Raw genomic sequence first — 19,177 nt, 5'->3', positions numbered from 1 at the left:
CTACGGTACTTTAACAGAATTGCACTCTTCTGCTAGATAGCAATAATTCATAATCATCTAAAAACAGCCAAGAAAAAATTTGAAGGTATAAGTTTGAAGAGTTAACCTTTTTCAGCTTCTCTTGCTTAATTTTATCTTCCTACTCTGTCCCCTTCATCCTCCCAAAAGGTGAGAAAAAGAAACAATAGCATGGAAATATTATTTAGTGCCCTTTTAGGGAAACAATAGCATGGAGAGGGAGCATATTGGTTAGGCGCATGAACTCAAAATCAGACTCAGTTTAAATCCTGATTCTGTCACTAATCAACCTTGTGATTTGGGACAAGTTGCTTGATCTTATTATGCCTTAGTTTCCTCACCTGAAAAATGGGGATATTAATAGTCCATACTTACTCATACGGGTGTTACAGGATTAAATTAATAATGAATATTTGTAAGCCATTCAACATACAGAAAGCACTATATAAGTACTTAATAAGTGAAACACCAGTAACAACTTTTTAAAACTTTATCTAGATTTGGTGGTGTTATTCAGTTTATATACTTGTAGATTGTTTTCTTTTTCAAGTTAATGGCTGTATACACCTTGACCATCAAATCTCCCTTTTTGATTTCTCTTCTTGAAGGATCAAATTAATTTTTAAAGGAAAAAGAACAAGTAATAAAATAATAGGGGGTATTTGTTTTTCCAATTTCACCTTTCTGTTAATTAAAAAATTATGTAGTTTCATCCAGTAAAATGGTACCAGATTTATTATCCCCTAACACACTTTTATTTTATTATTCTCCTGCTTAGAAATCCTCAGTGTTTCCATACTGATAAAATCACACATTTAGCTTGACCACCAAAGCCTTGTAACCTGGCTCAAAATTATGTTTTGGGTGTTATTTTCAAAACATGTTTGAAGTCGACAACTAATTAACCCCTGTCCTCCTGAACCTGTACAGTTACAGTGAAGCTGATGGGAGAATGTGACTTTAGACCTGTCCCCATGCAGGTCTGCTAATAATTCAACTCAGCATTAGCCCTGCATATCCACCTAGTCGCTGGCATAGCTGGGCAGCCTCAGAATTCTCCTGCAGGTGTAGGCCCCGAAAAGTATTCCCCTTATGCTGACCAGTAGTCTGAAAGAAGCAGCTTTCTCTAGTTCCTTGTCAATTCCTTTTAAAAAATCTACTCTTAAAGTGAGAAAGAGTGGGTAGAGAGGCTAGGACTGATACTCTAGCAGATTCTCTCCATATACAAATAAGAGGCTAGGGAAATACACAGTACCCACTAACATGTCCCAACACAAGTTTTATTAAAAAGGTTTCTCTATTGCTGGCAGATAGGTTTCTTTACAGGCCCTTGAATGTATGTGGCTTAATCCCACCTTTGTGTAATTACCTGCAGTATTACTCTACTTCTCCACTTACTTAAATCATAATGTTCTTCAGTGCTCAACTTGTATCCCATCCCACCTCTGCTATAAATCTTTCACCAGTCCCTCTGAGTAGAGCTCTTCTGACCTGCTGTGTCGTTTTTTATTCCATTTACATGGTTTTTAATCACTTACAGTCATATATTGTTATTTGCCTAACAATTTTAAGTGTGCATGTATTTAACAATTGCAAGTTCTTTAGAGACAGAGATAAGATCTTATATTGCCTTTTAACTTCCACTATACCTAGAAGAATTTTATAGATTATATATGCTTGATGACCACTTGATGATTGGAAGAAAATATTAAATAATTTTTTCTTCTCAATTTGACAATTATATTTTAATTTTCAGTATCTAGAAATGATGGAATTAGATATAGGAGATGCCACCCAAGTTTATGTAGCGTTCTTGGTTTACCTGGACCTCATGGAAAGTAAGTTGTTTGTTTATATTGTTTTGTTATTGGGACTGTGGTAGGGATTTGGGGGGTTGGATTGGGATATAGCATTCTTAACATAATAAGCAATCTTTTATGCATTTGCTGTTAATTTTGCAATTTATTTATTTACATTGGGAATTATTGAGTAACAAGCTACTAGAAAAGCAAAGACAGGAGGTAGTGTTACGAGTGATATTTGCTCAGCTGAGTATTAGGTAGAAGTTTGGAGTTTTTATTTTTTGTATTTAATAAACATTATTGTCCATTCAATGATGCTCTTTCAGGCAAAAGCTGGCATGAAGTAAACTGTGTAGGATTACCAGAACTCCAGCTCATCTGCCTTGTTGGTACTGAGATAGAAGGGGAGGGGTTACAGACTGTGGTGCCTACCCCCATCACTGCTTCCCTCAGCCATAACAGGTGAGCAGGTGATTTTGGTCTAAGTTCCTTTCCCGAGTAAAGCAGTAGGAAACATTAAACATAGTGATGTAATATTTCTAAAGAAATTTAGGATACAGGGTTCATAGCTTTACTCTTGGCTATTTGAGGAATAAGTTAAATATGAGTGTTGTATTCGGCCATTCTTGCATTGCTATAAAGAAATACCTGAGACTGAGTAATTTCTTAAAAAATAAAAGAGGTTTAAGTGGCTCATAGTTCTGAAGGCTTTACAATAAGCATGGTGCTGGCATCTACTCGGCTTCTAGGGAGGCCTCAGGAAGCTTATAATCGTGGAGGAAGTTCATGAAGCAAGAGCAGGCACATCATATGGCAAAAGCAGGAGTGAGAGAGAGTGTTGAGGGGGAGGTTCCACACACTTTTAAATGACCAGATCTCACGAGAACTCATTGTCCTGAAGACAGCACCTAGCCATGAAGGATTTACCCCTATAACCCAAACATCTCCCACCAGGCCCCACCTCCAACATTGGGGATTACAGTTCAGCATGGGATTTGGGCAGGAACAAATATACAAAGTATATCAAGCATTCAACAAGTATTTATTTAGCACTTACTCTATGGTCAGTACTTTTTCAGAGACAGTATGTATGGTAGAAATATTTATATTCTTGGTAAGGAAGCAAGACCATTACATATGAAATAACAGCTGTTATAAGATGTACCATGTAATACAAATTATACTTTATATAGCAGTTGGTGAAAAGCATGATTAACATGCAAGCTGAAATCAAATTTTCATGTAGCTTTTTTTAAAAGCTTTAAAAAAGAGACTTTTTTTTAGGACTTTTTTTTTAAAAAGCTTAGGTACACAGCATTGGATTAAACATGTCTTTGTTTCATGACATACTCTCATTGTTAGTTCATGCTTGGTTTTTATTTATTTACTTAGTTATTTTTAATAATGTAAAAAGTATCTCTGTACCCATCACCCAAAGCAAAACTAGATTCTTGACAATAATTAACATCTAATCTTATAAGTCCCTTCCGTAACGTGCTTTCACTGACCTGAGGTAACTGTCATTCTGAATTCCATGTACATTGGGAATTTTTAAATTTTAGATGTTTTTAACTTTAATTAAAAAATCTTATCTTTTAAGGCTGACCTTATACACTTAATATTATATTACTAAAATTCATCCATTCTTGTGCATTTTTTGAGCTGCCACATAACATTCCATTGTGTGATTATACCACCATTTTTACATCCACTCCCTCAATGATGGAGTGTTGCTAATGTTTAACTTTAGGAGATAATTTCAAACTATTTTCAAAGTGGTTGCCTCGATTTACTTTTCACCTGCAGTGTAAATAAGATCCTTTGGAGCTGTATTGTCTCTCACATTTAGTATTGTCAGACTTTTAAATTTTTGCCAATGGAATGGATTATTCTCATTGTGGTCTTAATTTACATTTCCCTTATTACTCATAATACTGAATATTTCTTTATATATGTATTATTTATAAGAAATATCTGTTCATATCTTTTGCCTGTTGGGTTGTTTTTAGTTTTCTCATTGTCTTGTATGAATTCTTTATATATGCTTGACCTAATAGTTTTTTTATTGTGTTTTCCAGTTTTTAAGTCTGTCTTTCACTGTCTTAAGATGTCTTTCAATGAGTAACAGTTCTTAATTTGAATATAATCATATTTACCCATCTTTTATAATCAACGTCTTTGTGTCTAGTTTAAGAAATATTTTCTATCTAACGATCTAAAAAATACTCACTTATATTTTCACTAAGAGTTCTATTGTCCTTGTTTTTAATGGTGTGAGAGGCAGTTAGGGATACCACTGTCATGTGGATAACCACTTTTTCTACCTCCATTTACTGAATAGTCCCTCCTTTCCTCACTATCTGACATATCACTTCTGCTACTTTCCAAAGTTCCAAACATGCATTAATTTGTTTCTGGGTTCTCTATTATATTCCATTAGCCAGTTTATCTGTCCTTTTGCCAATACCATATCTCTTAATAGCTTGCTTGGTAAGAAGTCTTGGTATCTGGTTAGCAAGCCTCCCTTATGCATTTCTTCTTTAGAAGCTGTAGCAGGCAGCTTCTAAGATGGCTTCTCCTAATTCTGGTATTCACTCCCTTATGTAACTCTCTTCCCTTGAGTGTGACCTGGACTCAGTGACTTCTTTCTAATGAATAAAATTTGGCAAAAATGATAGGATGTAACTTCTAAGATTAGGTTACAAAAGACTGTGGCTTCTATCTTGGGCACTCTCTCTTGCTTGCTATAAAGGAAGCCAGCTGCCACGTGAGCTGTCCTACAGAAAGTCTGAAAATAGAAAAGAGATGGCAATTATTGATGGAGCAAGATTCTTGAGAGATGAGGAAGGATGGATTCAAGAGGATAGTGGAAGAGAGTAATGTTGAGCATGTAAAGGGGTGCTGTAAACCTCTGAGAGTGGGGTATGGGAAGAATGAACAAATGAAAACACAGCTCTATTTGGGTGGCATATAAGTACGGAAAAGAGCAGAGCCTCTTAAATTCCAGCATGAATACCGTTGATGAATACTTACATTTTTTCTAGCTGACTATGACTGAATACATAGCAGTCTGGTAGAAAGAGCCCCAGACTATAAAGTCTTAAGACCTGGGTTCTAGTCTTGGGACTGACACTTAACATTTTGTTTGATGTTTAGCAACACACCTAATTTCTCTGGGTTTCAGTTTCCTCGTCTTATTTTGTTGTTGAGGGATTTAGATTACCAGTACATGCAAGATCCCTTCTAAATTAAAGCTGCTGTAACTGGTTATTTTCATTGTGCATATTTCATAAAGCCATATTAAACTAAATTGGCAGATTTCTATGAAGTATTTTTTGTATTTATGATTCATAATGAGAATTGTTTTTTAATATGTCAGTCTATTCATATGCTTCTTTGAGAAGCTCCTTACTGTTTTCTCTGTGTTTGAGAATTACAAATAGTTGTTAGCATTGACATCAGATTTAATCGCTAGTACTTTCCGGTTTTTACTAGCATGATTTTCAAGCCATCCTATATCCAAGAGTCTTAATTCATTCCTCAGAACTCATTACTTCTGTCTTTTAATTACTGTAACAAATATTGTCCTAGCTAGTATTAATGTTATATTATTTGTTTGGACAAGGAGCTACTATTTGAAATTAACCTGCATTTATTCCTAAAAAATAAAATTAATGAAAGCAATAGCCTATTTTAATCAAAATCATTTCATAAGTCTAGACGTACAAATTTATTTCCATTGTTAATTTCTAGTATTTTACAGGTGGTAATTAATGCTTTTCTAGCTTGAATGGCTAAAGCTTGTTTTCTTCTTCAAGTAGAATTAGTTGGAATGATAATTTGGTAAGCCATTTTGATGCTGTTGCATTTAATAACTGAGAGAGCTTAAATCTTTATGTCTTGTTTTTATATAAATATTCTTAACTATATTATACAGTAGAATACTAATATAGAATATAGCACAAATGAGGCCTGATACATACTAGATTTATATGCCTTTTAGTGCATAACATTTTCTCAACTCAAACTATGCAAATAACTTTTTAACAAATGGAAATGTGTGTGTGTATATGTGTGTATGTGTGATTTCATTACTCAGTCTTTAACAGGACAGTCTTTTAGGTAGTAGGCATACTTTTATCTATTTTTAATTTTAGTGTATTTTATAATATAAAATGTTATATATCTAACAGTAATGCTGCAATTCCAGCCTTTCATAGTTAATGTGGGAATTTTTCTGTGTTAGTAACACAGAGAAGAAAATGATTGATGTTGAGTCTCTGATAACCTTGTATAGCAAAGAAATTCATTTGGACATGTCCTAAAAGTATTTGGTGGGAAGATGTGAGGGCAACTCACCATGAAAGAAAAAATACTTTTTATTTAAGAGGGAAAACAGCTTTTACTTATTCAGTGATAAAACATCTACATAAATTAACGATTCTGTTTTCACTTTTAAATATTATTATTTGTCAGATAATATTGCTTGGGCTTTTTGGTCTTAACAATTATTTACTGAGTGACTCTTATGTGTCAGGCAATGATCTAGGTGCTGGGGATACCATGATAACAAATACTTTCATGACATCCTCATGAAAGTAGTATTCTAGCACTGAATATTCGCTTAGAAAATACTTTTTTTTTTTTTTGGTAATTGTTGGATGGAATTTAAAAAAACAGAATTGCCCTTTGTTCAGATATTTAATTGAATGTGTGATTTGGGACTGCCTTCACTTATTTTGTAGCTAGATAATTGAATAACAAGTATTATGGAGTACTGATAAGTAGTTTAACAGGGATATGTACAAAATTATGTCAAAACCCAGAGGAAGGACAGGAAAAGTCTCTTTAGCCAGTAAAAGACCATGGTTTAGTAGGGCAACTGCAAGTAATTAAGCATGACTGCCTACCTAGCATGGTGTCTAGTCAGAGTAGGTGTCTAGTAATATTCCTTAAGGCAGCAAATGAATGAATGAATGAATAAAATTTCAGAGAAAAGAGGGAAAGGATGGAAAATTAGATGGGAAAGTTTATTTAGATTATGAAGGCCATCATTGTTTTTACTTTTTTGCTATTACTAATGGTATTCTAATGAATAGCCTTGTGAGTACCTCCTTGTACTCATGTATGAGAGTTTTCCTAAGAATAGCTGGGACATTTATACCTTTATACCTTCTTTTTTTTTTTTTTTTTTTTTTTTTGAGATGGATTCTGGCTCTGTCGCTCAGGCTGGAGTGCAGTGGCACAATCTGGGCACACTGCAGTCTCCGCCTCCTAGGTTCAAGTGATTCTCCTGCTTCAGCCTTCTAAGTAGCTGGGATTACAGGCATGCACTACCATGCCCAACTAATTTTTTGTGTTTTAGTAGAGACAGGTTTTTACCTTGTTGGCTAGGCTGGTTTCGAACTCCTGACCTCAAGTTATCTGCCTGCCTTGGCCTCCCAAAATTCTGGCATTACAGGTGTGAGCCACTAGGCCTGGCCTATCCCTTCATCTCTACTGGTTATTGCTAAATTGTTTTCAAAAGGATTATTACCAGTTTACACTTGCACTTGCAATGTGTAAGTTTTCACAGACTGGGAGAAGATTTATAGCATGTGTATAACTGACAGGTTAATTTAGAATTAGCTTCTGTGACTTCAGAAGAAAAATCCCAATGGGAAACATGGGCAAAGAATATGAACAGGCAACTCACAGAAGAGGAACTCAAATGCTCAAATATGTTTGTAAATGAAGGAATTACAAATATAAAATGTATTTGTGTTGTCTTAACTTTGAAGAAGACTTGCAGACAGTTTGTTTTTATTTTTTGACAGAAATAAGGTACTGTTTAATGGGGAACTTTTGAACAGAACTACAGCTAGCACTTAGAGAGTCTGAAAAGTTTAGGAAAAGGAGCTCCCTCTCAACATGCAAAGGAAAATGTCTCTTCACTAAGGTTCAAGGCTTGGCGAACAATGAAGGCCAGATTTTAGATCCACTTGTGCCAGGCACCCTTGTGCAAAGCACAATATGCATATCTGTACATGATGCCCTGCACCTGAAGCATGTCTGTGGAGTCTTAGGTTTCCACAAAGAGCACTATGAAAATTACTGCTAAATGGGTGGTGTCATTGAAGGGCTTTAAGCAAGGAAGTGAGACTATTGTTTATTCTATGTGGTTTTAAGAATACTTTGCATTTGCAGAGAATGTTACAGAATTTCAAAGTATTTCAAAATATTTTTACAAGTAGACTTTCATTAAATCAGCACCAAAATCCCTAGTGGTATACGGGGTGTTTGTTTTATCCTAACTTTACATACAAAAAGCTGAGGTTAAAAGTATATTTTTATTTGTACCCCCACTTTTTCCAAAAGATAATAAAAGATTAAGTGAGCTGTACCACGGTCTCAGTTAGCCTCACAGCTATTAGAGTTTCTCTTGCTTTATTGGTTTTTAAAAAGATTTTATTGTAAATGAAACTAGATACGGAAAACTACACAATACCAATGTATAAATTAATGAGTTATAAGGCAAACATCTAGAACTCTTGTAATTATAACTAAGTCAAGAAATAGAACTTTTCTAGGCACCCCACAAACTTTTCAATGTGCCCTATCCCAATCATAATCTTTCTTCCCCCCAAAAATAGCCATTATTCCATTATTCTTTCTTTTATAGTAATAATGGGCTTTGGCCCATATATTGTTCCCAGGACCTCTTAGCACTAATTTGTCTTTTGACTCTCACTCAAGAAAGAATGTTGGAATATCACTGGTGAGACTGATAATATTATCAAGAATATTAGTTTTATATTTAAAAATACCCTGCCAACTTTACTACTCTATTGTTAGAAACAAATTGCTTGCCACATACTATACAACCAACCTCAGCATACCAGTTGTAAATCACCATTTTAGACTGTGTGTCTTAGCTGCTTGAATATAGTGCTTTAAAAAATGCTTTGTATTCCTCAAAAAACCTTAAATAACATTTTTATTAGTAGGAGAGTTGGGTAGCATACATAGCTGTAGAGCCAGAGGAGTTGGCAGTTTGCTGGAGCTACAATTTCTTATTATTTACAAAGAGCATATAGCACATAAGGCCTGATAACTGTCTCTTTTATTGAAGGAGACAAATTTTATAATCTGTTGTTTGTAAAACTGAACCAAACTCTGTCATTTACATAGTTAACTACAACTTAGTTATAAAGTATTTCCCTAGTGATGACAAATAGTCCCACTGTTTCAGTCACCACTTGACTGTTATGTGGCAGAGTGGCATGTATATTTATATGGTTTATTATTTATTTTATGGTGTATATGTATTTTCTGCCTCCTTAAAAGGTAATTGTTCTAGGGAGTGTTTAATGTTATATCTGTGTGCTTTTCTAAGAATGCCTGAACAGTTTTTAGTGTCTGCTTCCCACTTACTTTCCCAGGCTTTAGACCTGGTGGTTTTGTTTACATACTTTCTGGCAAGAGTGTCGACAGATTCCATTACAGGGTGAATGTGTATTTGAATGACTGTGAGTGAATGCATTACTTTGAGCACAAGTACAGTTTGTGATTAGCGTTTTCTGTAAAGCAGTTATATATGATATGTGATCACAGTTAAAACACTTTGTCATATTTTTCAAGTTTCAGAAGGTCTTGTGTGTAATAGTCCTTATGAAAATATTGATTTAATGTTATTTCCTGATCTGTAATGGGAGAATAAAATTGATAAAGTGCCCATTTCTGATTATCTAGTGGGAAAATTTTGCTGATGGAGTATGAAGTAATTAATTGCTAGTGTTTCTTGTTTCTCTCATCTAAAAATACTTCCTAAAGCTAATGTAAAATAATTTTTAGTTTGCATTATAATGCCATATTAAGTTGTATATTTGCATGGTATCCATATGGACAGTACTCTAGATTGTTTCTTTGCTAAATTGAATCTAAGGAATACATGAAGCAACTTTGGTAAATGACTGTAGAGGTACAGTTTGCTCAGACAAAGCAATGGTGTAAAATCATATTCATAGATACACAGAGATGAAAGAGATCTGATGGATTTAAAGATGAGACAACAAGAGGAATACTAACTAAAACTAGTGACCTATCTTTTTCAGTGCTAAGATTGCAAATGAAGTCAAATTTATGTTCAGATAGCCTGATTAGCTTCACTTTGGACCACCTTGGGTCCATTGGTATTTATTGAGTGCCCTAAATGGTAAAAGTATACTATACTGAAATTAGGATAATAGTATTACAATTTTCTGTAATAGTAGTAGTACTACAGGTAGTTGCAAATGGGAAAATATCTTAAGTGACTTATACAGGGACTCAAATTATAAGGGAACAAAATGGTTTTCTAGTCTTTAACTACTGGTAGGGTTTTTTTTGTTTGTTTTTTTTTTCCCCCTCATAGACCCTATGTCACCTCCCAATTCTAATGTAAATTTTGTTTCTTCAGTAACATACAAGAGGTGGGAAAACCTTAGCTGACATATTTTAAGCTCATCTGTGGTTATATGTAAATTTAAAAAAAGCTGAGCGAAGTGAAATGTCTTATACAATTATAAAATCCAGGCACAGTTAAGATACAGCTTTCTGAAACTATTAATCTCCTTTTCTTTCCCCAAAGGATTGTAGTTCCTTCCTTAGTAATACGTGAATCATTCATCCTTTCAAACCTGACTAAATTGTAAATGGTTCTTTCTTCTCAGTGTCAGAGAAGAATAGTGGATGGGAGAATGGAGCCTCTCCCATCACCATTTTGTTCCCCTAGGACCTCAAATAGTGGCATTTCTTTTGTTGTTATTGTTTCGTGGCAGTTGGTAACCTTTCTAAATTGAATACACTCAGCCATCTTATCTGAGACAAAAATATTTCAAAAGTTCTTCTTGACATCTGCATATTACTTGAGAAGTTTAGAAAAAGATGTAAACATTCCATATACCAAATTGCTCCTCTGCAAGCTTAGCTACCATGAAGCTAAAAGTCTAAGAGCTTTTAAAAGTTGGTTTGAATAAAATTATTTTGGCAAGAGTATTGTACAATTAAAGGAATTTATGCCTTAAAAGAAGTGAAAATAATTCTGTGCACATTAGAAATGAATGTCAGAGCCAAAGTTAGGATTCCTAGCCTGTGGTGATTTGCTTAATCTGATGCTTAGCTTATTAATGCATATCATATCCTATTTCCCTCAATGTTGTTTTCAAAAGAATGTACTCTCTTTTCCTCATACATTGAATCCGATGAATTTTAGTTATTTTTTCTTTGTCAGAATTAATTTTTCCCAATATAGCTTTTAAAGACTGCCAATAGTAATTTTTCTTTTTTAAAGGACATGATTACTTTAAAGAACATTTTATTAGCTGTTTGTATTATCACAGCAGTAACCCAGATAATATAAATGGACGAATTATTTATTTTTAAATCCATTGCCTTTGTGTTTTCATGGGGAGAAGAAAAAACCTCATATTTTAAAACCCTGAGATGTGTAGGGAAAATTAAAAATTTATTTATTGTTCTTACCCATCACTAAAAATGTTATAAATGTATTTGATTATACTTTTTATTTAAATATAATGAATACAAACATAATTATATACTACCTAGAGGCAAAATTTGGTTTTAGGATAGAATAAAAAGGTAAATTACAAATTATTCCAGTATTTTCTAAGTTGCTTATTTATTTATTGGCTGCCTGGGCTCATGGGGTGCAAAATATTATGGACTTTGCCTACAAGATGCTAACAGTCTGGAGCTGAGATGGACAGTCATTTACATCTAGTGTGATAAACATAATGACAGATATGTACAGGGTACTGAGGAAGACCACAGAGGGAGGAGACCTAACTTTGACTGGTGGGATAAAGAGACGAGAGAGTCTGGGAAAACTTACTGGAGGACAAGATGTTTGAAATATGCAAGAACAAGGAACAAGGATGGGAATGGATGCCCTGGTTAAAGTAATAACATGAGCAAGGTATTGAGGGCTGAGAGGGCCTGAAATTTGCCAATAGTTCATTATGACTGGGTATGTAGTAATGGCAGAGAGAGTACCTGCCTGCAGTTGGTGAGAAAGCCCTAGATTGGTGTGGCATGGGTGGAGAAGGAGTGAGTATGTGTGATACAAGAGATATGGGAATGATGGGAAAAGGAGGGGAGGAAAGGAGAGACAGACATAGAAAAAATATGAAAAAACAAACAAACAAACAAACAGACATCTCTCCTCCTGGGAAGTAACAGTTCAGGAGAAGCAACCTCTTAAGGATTAAGGAAGTCAAAGGTAAGAGAAAGTTAAATCAAGAGTTTTGCCACTACAAAATCTGTAGGAAATCCTGAAACAAAGGTGGGAAAATTATTTGAGTCAGAATATTAGGAATTGTAATGCTTGTTTCTGTTTTCTGTAATGGATACCAATTACAATGTGCAAATCTGTAAGGATATAGATGTTTAGCTATTAATGCAAGAACCTAATTTGGGGATTTGAGGAGGTTAAGTAACTAGGGCTTAGTCATCTGAGCTTTTCTCTTCATTATACTCACTCCCTAAGCAGCCTCATCTGGTTCTAAGGTTTTAAATATCATCGATATACTGATGACTCCCAAATTTTTATCTCCATCCCAACCTCTTCCATGAACCTCAGACTCATATATGTAAGTGCCTACTTGACATCTCCACTGTGATCTAAAAAAGGCATCTCAAATTAGCATGTCCAAAAAGAAATCTTGATTTGCTTCTATACTTTCTCCTTCTGTCGTTTTCTTTTTGTCAATAGATAGCAACTCTATTCATTCTGAAGCTCAGGCCAAAAACCTTAGAGTCATTTTAAAATGTATACACACACAGACACACACACACACACACACACACACACACACACTTTATTTTTTAGACCAATTTTAGATTTACAGAAAAAATTGAGCAGATAGTACAGAGATTTCCCATCTAAGTCCCAGTCCAGCATAGTGTTTCCCCTATTATTAACATCTTTGTGTTAGTATGGTACATTTGTTACAATTAACCAATATTCATACATTATTAGTATTATTAACTGAAATTTGTCATTTACACTAGGGTTTATTCTTTTTGCACAATTCTGTGGATTTTGACAAATGCGTAATGTCATGTATTCATCATCACATACAGAATAGTTTCAGTGCCATAAACATACCCTATGCTTCATTTATTCATCCCTTTCTTCACCCCCGAACACATCCCTGGCTGCCACTGAACTTTTTACTTTCTGTGTTGTTTTGCCTTTTCCAGAATGACATATAGCTGGAATTATACAGTATGTAGCCTTTCAGATTGGCTTTCACTCAGCAATATGTATCCTTGCTAGCATGGCATTTTGGGTTTTAGCTACCCTAGTGGGCACACAATGGCATCTCATTGTTCTTTTAACTTCTTGCAATTTCCTGATGACATATGATGTTGAGCATCTTTTCATATGCTTATTTGCCACCTGTATATCTCCTTTGGTGAGGTGTCTATTCAGATTTTTTGCCCATTTTTAAATTGGGTTTTCTTTTTGATAAGTTTCAAGACTTCTGTGTATATTTTGAATGCAAGTCCTTTGTCAGATATGTGTTTTACAAATATTTTCTCCCAGTCCATGGCTTATATTTTCATTATCTTAACATTGTCTTTTGCAGAACAGAAGTTTTAAATTTTAATAGAATCTGATATAATTTTTTTCCTGGATCATGCTTTTGGTATTTTATCTAAAAACTCATCACCAAATCCAAGGCATCCTATTTTGTCTTCTAGAAGTTTTATAGTTTTGCATTTTACATTAAGGTCTGTGATCCATTTTGAGTTAATTTTTATGAAGGATATAAGGTCAGTGTTTAGACTGATTTTTTCCAGGTGAATATCCAGTTACTCTAACACCATTTGTTGAAAAGATGTTTATTTCTTCATCAAATTGCCTTTTTTTTTTTGGTCAAAGATCAATTGACTATTTATGTGAGTCAATTCTGAGCTCTCTATTCTATTCCATTGGCCTATTCATCTATTCCTTAACCAATACCACATGATCTTGATTACTATAGCTTTACAATAGGCCTTTTTTTTTTTTTCTTTATGTGATTTTTTTGAGACAGGGTCTCACTCTGTTGCCCAAGTTGGAGTGGAGTGGCACGATCTCGGCTCACTGCAACCCGGTCCGCCTCCTGGGTTCAAGCAATTCTCATGCCCCAGCCTCTCGAGTAGCTGGGACTACAGGTGCATACCACCACACCTGGCTAATTTTTGCATTTTTAGTAGAGACAGGGTTTCACCATGTTGGCTAGGCTGGTCTCAAACTCCTAACCTCAAGTGATCCACCTGCCTTAGCTTCTTAAAGTGCTGGGGTTACAGGTGTGAGCCACTGTGCCCGGCTTGTAATAGGCCTTAAAGTCAGATAAAATCAGTCCTCTCACTTTGTTCTTTAACACTTTGTTGGATATTCTGACTCTTTTGCCTTTCCATATCAATTTTAGAATCAGCTTGTCAATATCTACAAAACAACATGCTGGGATTTTGAATGGGATTGCACTTGTAGATCACATTGAGAAGAATTGGTATCCAGGAACATGGACTGTCTCTCCATTTGTTTAGATCTCCTTTGATTTCTTTCATCAGAGTTTTACAGTTTTCCTCACATAGATCCTATAAATATTTTGTTAGATTTATACCTAAATATTTATCTTTTATGATGCTAATGTAAATGGTGTTTTGTTTTTAATTTCAAATTCCAATTGTTTATTGCTGATATGTAGGAATACAGTGGACTTTTGTATATTATCCTTGTATCCTGTAACCTTGCTATAATCTCTTAGTTTTTATTCTTCCATTTTCTCATACCCCCAAATTAATTTATCAGTAAACCCTGTCAATTCCTTAAAATTACATCCAGAATCTGTCCATTTCTTACCACTTACACTACAACTGTTACCACTCTGGCTTAAGCTGCTATTATCTCACCTCCTGGACCTACTAAGTGGTCCTCCTTTAAAACACTTGGTATATTAATGCTACTCAACATATTTCATATTTGGTTTTCTTTGATTATCTACTGTCTGTTTTCCTCCACTAGAAAGTAAGTTCCCTGAAAGTGAGAACTTGGTTTTGTTTATTGGTATATCCCTGGGGTCTAACCTGGTACCTGGTACATGGTGCTACGTAAGTATTTGTTGAAAGATTGGGTAAGCTATCTTAGGCTACTGTGTTCCTGCAGCAGAGACTTCCTAATTAATACCTTAAAGAACATAAGAATATACTATAAGCAACCTTTTAAGAGTTTCCAAAAAATTAGAATGTCTGCAAAATCTGCCAGGCACAGTGGCTCACGCCTGTAATCCCAGCACTTTGGGAGGCTGAGGTGGGCAGATCACCTGAGGTCAGGAGTTTGATACCAGCCTGGCCAACACGGCAAAACCCCGTCTCTACTAAAAATACAAAAAATTAGCTGGGTGTGGTGGTGTGTGCCTGTAGTCCCAGCTACTTGGGAGGCCTAGTGAGGCAAGAGAATCGCTTGAACCCAGGAGGTGGAGGTTGCAGTGAGCCAAGGTCACACCACTGTGCTCCAGTCTGGGTGACAGAGTGAGACTCTCTCTCAAAAAAAAAAAAAAAAAAAAAAAAGAAATATATATATATATATATATGTACATATGTATGTATCTGCAAAATCCATCCACTTGCAGGATTTATCACCATTTTCCACGCTTTGCATTGTAACCTGCCAATATTATGAATAGCCTCTTTACTTTTTAGTTGAAGTTTTTTTCATTTATATTCTCTCTGCCCTTTTACCCCTCTTTTTCCCTAGTGCCTTGGGAAAAGGACTTATATTAATTCTGGAGTAGAGGGTTACTAGAACTAGTTATTTCTTTAGAACATCTCTGAAGATATTCTTAGTTATGAGATTTAATCCTCAAATGCTACATACTTTCTTGAAGGACCGTCCATTATTATTTCCCTGTAATTGAAAAATATTTCCACTTTCTGAAAGCATAATCCTTATTACAAATTCATTTAATGACCACTATTTTATTTGAGTCCTAAAGTCTCATAATTGCAAAATGACTCTGTCATTTGGCTTCTCTGCATATTAGGATGTGTGTCCTCACCTTCCCTCTGCTAGAAATCTGCTGCTGGTGAAACCCCCAATTCTGGCAGCTTCTTTTAACTGATACAGCATTTTTTTTTTCTCTTACCCTTAAACAAAAGCTTGCAGTTCATTACAGAATGACTTCCCACTGGGGTGGATAGCTTCATTGTTCAGTAAACCCCCTTGGAATTTTAGCTGCCTTGATTTTTTACTAGAAAGGCATTGGCATGAATTTCAAGGAGGTGGTCTGTTATCCCTGAAACTTTTCTTTGGGACTGAGCCTGTGGATGAATAAGGCTTCTTTGGTGCCTCTGACACCAACTTAATTTTGCATTATGTTTCAGAGTTACATTATGGCATGTCATTCCATTATATCATAATGAGGCAAATCAAGGAATTATTCCCTTTTACTAATAAGGCTATAGCATATATTATTTGGCCACATTGAAGAGGATAGGAGATACTTTCTATGGGTTGAAATTAATACTACTTTTAACCCATGATACATTCTATTTCAATAGCATTTGAAGTTAAAAGTAATGCGGTCTTCAACTTCTTGTCCTCTCTGTAAATCTCCAGAGATTACTTAGTCTCTGTTTTAGAATCATTACAGAAAAATCAATGCTAAGATTTATGGAAAGCATTTAAATGGCTTGGACTAAAGGTATTAGCCAAATAGTGTTAACTGTGTATTTGCTTCAGGCTTGTTTTCAAGTTAGCTATATGAAGCTCTGGAATCACTTTTTTTCAGTACACAGAGCTCCTCTATGAACAATTATGAGAAATAAAAACCTGTTGTGAGCATCAAATTTTGTTGCTGTTATTAAATAGCTATTATTATTGATACATATTTTTCTTTAGGTGGGATTTTTCCCTTTAGATATAACTGAGTTTAAAACTTGAAACTGTTAGTATTAATACATAGGTTATATTTTTCATAGGTTGATTTCTATCCAATATGAACTATAAATAATTTTATCGTTTATTGTTGTAGATTTGTGTGATGAAACATACAATATTTCCAGTATCTTCACAATATTTTTCCAAGGAACTGAGCTATTAAAATTTATACATATAAGGAAGCATTCTGTCATTTCTAAAGTGAGATTTCAAACCATAAGCTTGTTAGAAATTAAGTGAGATTATAGTATTCTGGTGATACTTAAATGTTCTTGGGATCTTTACAATCATATGTGGTTTTTTAAGAACTTAAGAATCTTTTGTTACTGTTGTTATTAATAGATTGGGAAAATATAATCTGTTGACTAAAAGGCAAAATAAACATTTTTAAGATTTTATGCAGTATCCTATAATGGAAACAAACAAGAAAGGTCTTGTTCTTGTTTGTTGAGGAAAAGATGATGGCTTTGCTTTAAACATACTTGAAAAATCGACTAGAAGAGATCCTGAACAAGAAACTGTGTAAGACTTCTGGAATGTACCTTGAGTAACAGAGGCAGATAAACTATTTTATTCTGTTACTAGTGAGAAGATTCACTGGTAATTCACAATCACCGCCCCCTCCAACCAAATACCATAAACAAGGCCTCAGAAATGGGAACTTCCATTTCATTTTTGACAGTGATTTCTCTCAACTCTGAAAACAAAACCCCTTTTACAACTCTGAGTTAGTTTTCAAATGTTAGGGTTTCCTGCATGGGTATTTGGGGTAAGTATGAAAATGTTTTGCTGCTTAAATCAAAGAACTCTGGAAACAGATATAAATTGAGAATGGAAAAAGAGTAGTGAATAAGATGGAAATTTCTATTCTAAATTTCACTATATGGGCTAGAATTCCCATATAGTTTTCCTTAGTGAACACCACCCCCCCCACACACACATACAAACACACCTTCTGATTTAAATAACATTATATCTTCAGAAATGGAAAATGTGTAAAAGTTGTGTTAACAGGCTTCCTTCTTGTCTGTGTCCCATTCTCATCACAGTCTACCAGTTAGGGATGTTTAGAGAAATTTATCTTGTGGCATTGAAGTGGCTTTATGTGCATTATATATTGGGTTTTATGTATATTGCATACTGTGAAGTAATCATGATACATGCTGACAACAAAAGATGTAGATAAGTTAAAATTTTAGTTGATCCATTGTCTGTTTCTTCTTTGCCATCTTTGTAGAAAAAAATTAATTCAAGATGGACAGCCTATAAAAATGTATCTTTTTCTATTATTATTAATTTAGATATTGGCGTGCCACTTTTGAAGAAGGAAAATACTTAGCTACATTAAAAGATTTGCATTGAAGAAGCAATTGTGATATGCTGCCTTTTATCACAGTGTGACTTCCCATCAGTGCTGAGTAATGAGGTTTCTGATTAATATCTATCGTTGCTTTATCAGAATATCTTTCTCTAAAGTAAATCATTCTTATGAATAAGAATCTAGCTAGTTGTAATGCAGTTCAGCATAGGTGGAAATAATTTTTTAAGGACTAAGTCAATTTCTGGGATTCAGACTGTTTCAGAAAAGAAACATTTTCTGTATTTCCACTAATGGCACAGTGTACCTTAGTATGTTTGGGTTAGTATTCAGTTTTAGCAATAATCATGAAGGCAGGGGTATCTATAAATATTATATCCCAATTTGCAAGGTAGCAAAGTTGTATATATACTATATAATATGACCACTTGACAGTTTATGAAGTCTTTTCATATATGCCATTTAATTGATTCATACAATAATCTTATGTGTAAACATAAAGGTGTACTAATATCTTCATTTCAAGTATCCTTGAAAAGACTTTCTCCATTGAATTGCCTTTGTACCTTTGTCAAAAATCAACTGACTAGCCTTATAGCACGTTAAGAAGTAACTTATATGATGGTATTAACACAAAGGATGGGGGAAGGAATGAAGCTATATTGGAGTAAACAATGACACCAGACAGTTATGTGAAGAAATGAAGAATACCAGGAATATTAAATATGTGAATGTAAAAGACCCTAATATATTTTCCTTTCTCCTCTTAACTTTATAAAAAGAAAATTATTTAAAGTAATAATTATAACACTATATTACTGGGTTTAAATATATAAACATATATGACAATAATAGCATAAAGGCGGAGGAAAGGAATAAAGCTCTATTGGAGCAATTTCTATATTTTTTAGAATCAAGTTAGTATTAAGCTGAGAGAAATTGTGATAAACTAAGACGCAATAGTAATCTCTAGAGTCATCACTACGAAACTCAAGAAACTATAGTAAAAAAAATACATTAATTAAAATGGTGTACTAGAAAATACCTATTTAATAGAAAAGAAGGTGATAA

At 34.4% G+C, this 19,177-nt stretch overlaps 1 protein-coding gene across 7 annotated transcripts in view; it reads left to right on the top strand.

The window, feature by feature from the left end:
* TSEN15 (tRNA splicing endonuclease subunit 15) overlaps positions 1-19,177 on the top strand; it is a 44,436-nt gene that overhangs the window by 1,116 nt on the left and 24,143 nt on the right. For 6 of the 7 annotated variants that reach the window (XM_055367383.2, XM_055367386.2, XM_004028040.4 and 3 more), the window contains exons 2-3: positions 1,775-1,856; positions 2,147-2,282. In XM_055367383.2, coding sequence (XP_055223358.1) covers positions 1,775-1,856; positions 2,147-2,282 — 218 coding nt within the window. Of the gene's footprint in view, positions 1-1,774; positions 1,857-2,146; positions 2,283-14,278; positions 18,084-19,177 lie in introns of those variants that run through there. The other variant, XM_063710163.1, reaches the window with a different exon arrangement.

Source organism: Gorilla gorilla, chromosome 1 (assembly GCF_029281585.2).
Source record: "Gorilla gorilla gorilla isolate KB3781 chromosome 1, NHGRI_mGorGor1-v2.1_pri, whole genome shotgun sequence".
In the NCBI taxonomy this organism is placed as follows: Eukaryota; Metazoa; Chordata; class Mammalia; order Primates; family Hominidae; genus Gorilla; species Gorilla gorilla.
The sequence above is the reverse complement of the archived record's forward strand: the minus strand, read 5'-3'. Positions and strand labels throughout refer to the sequence as shown.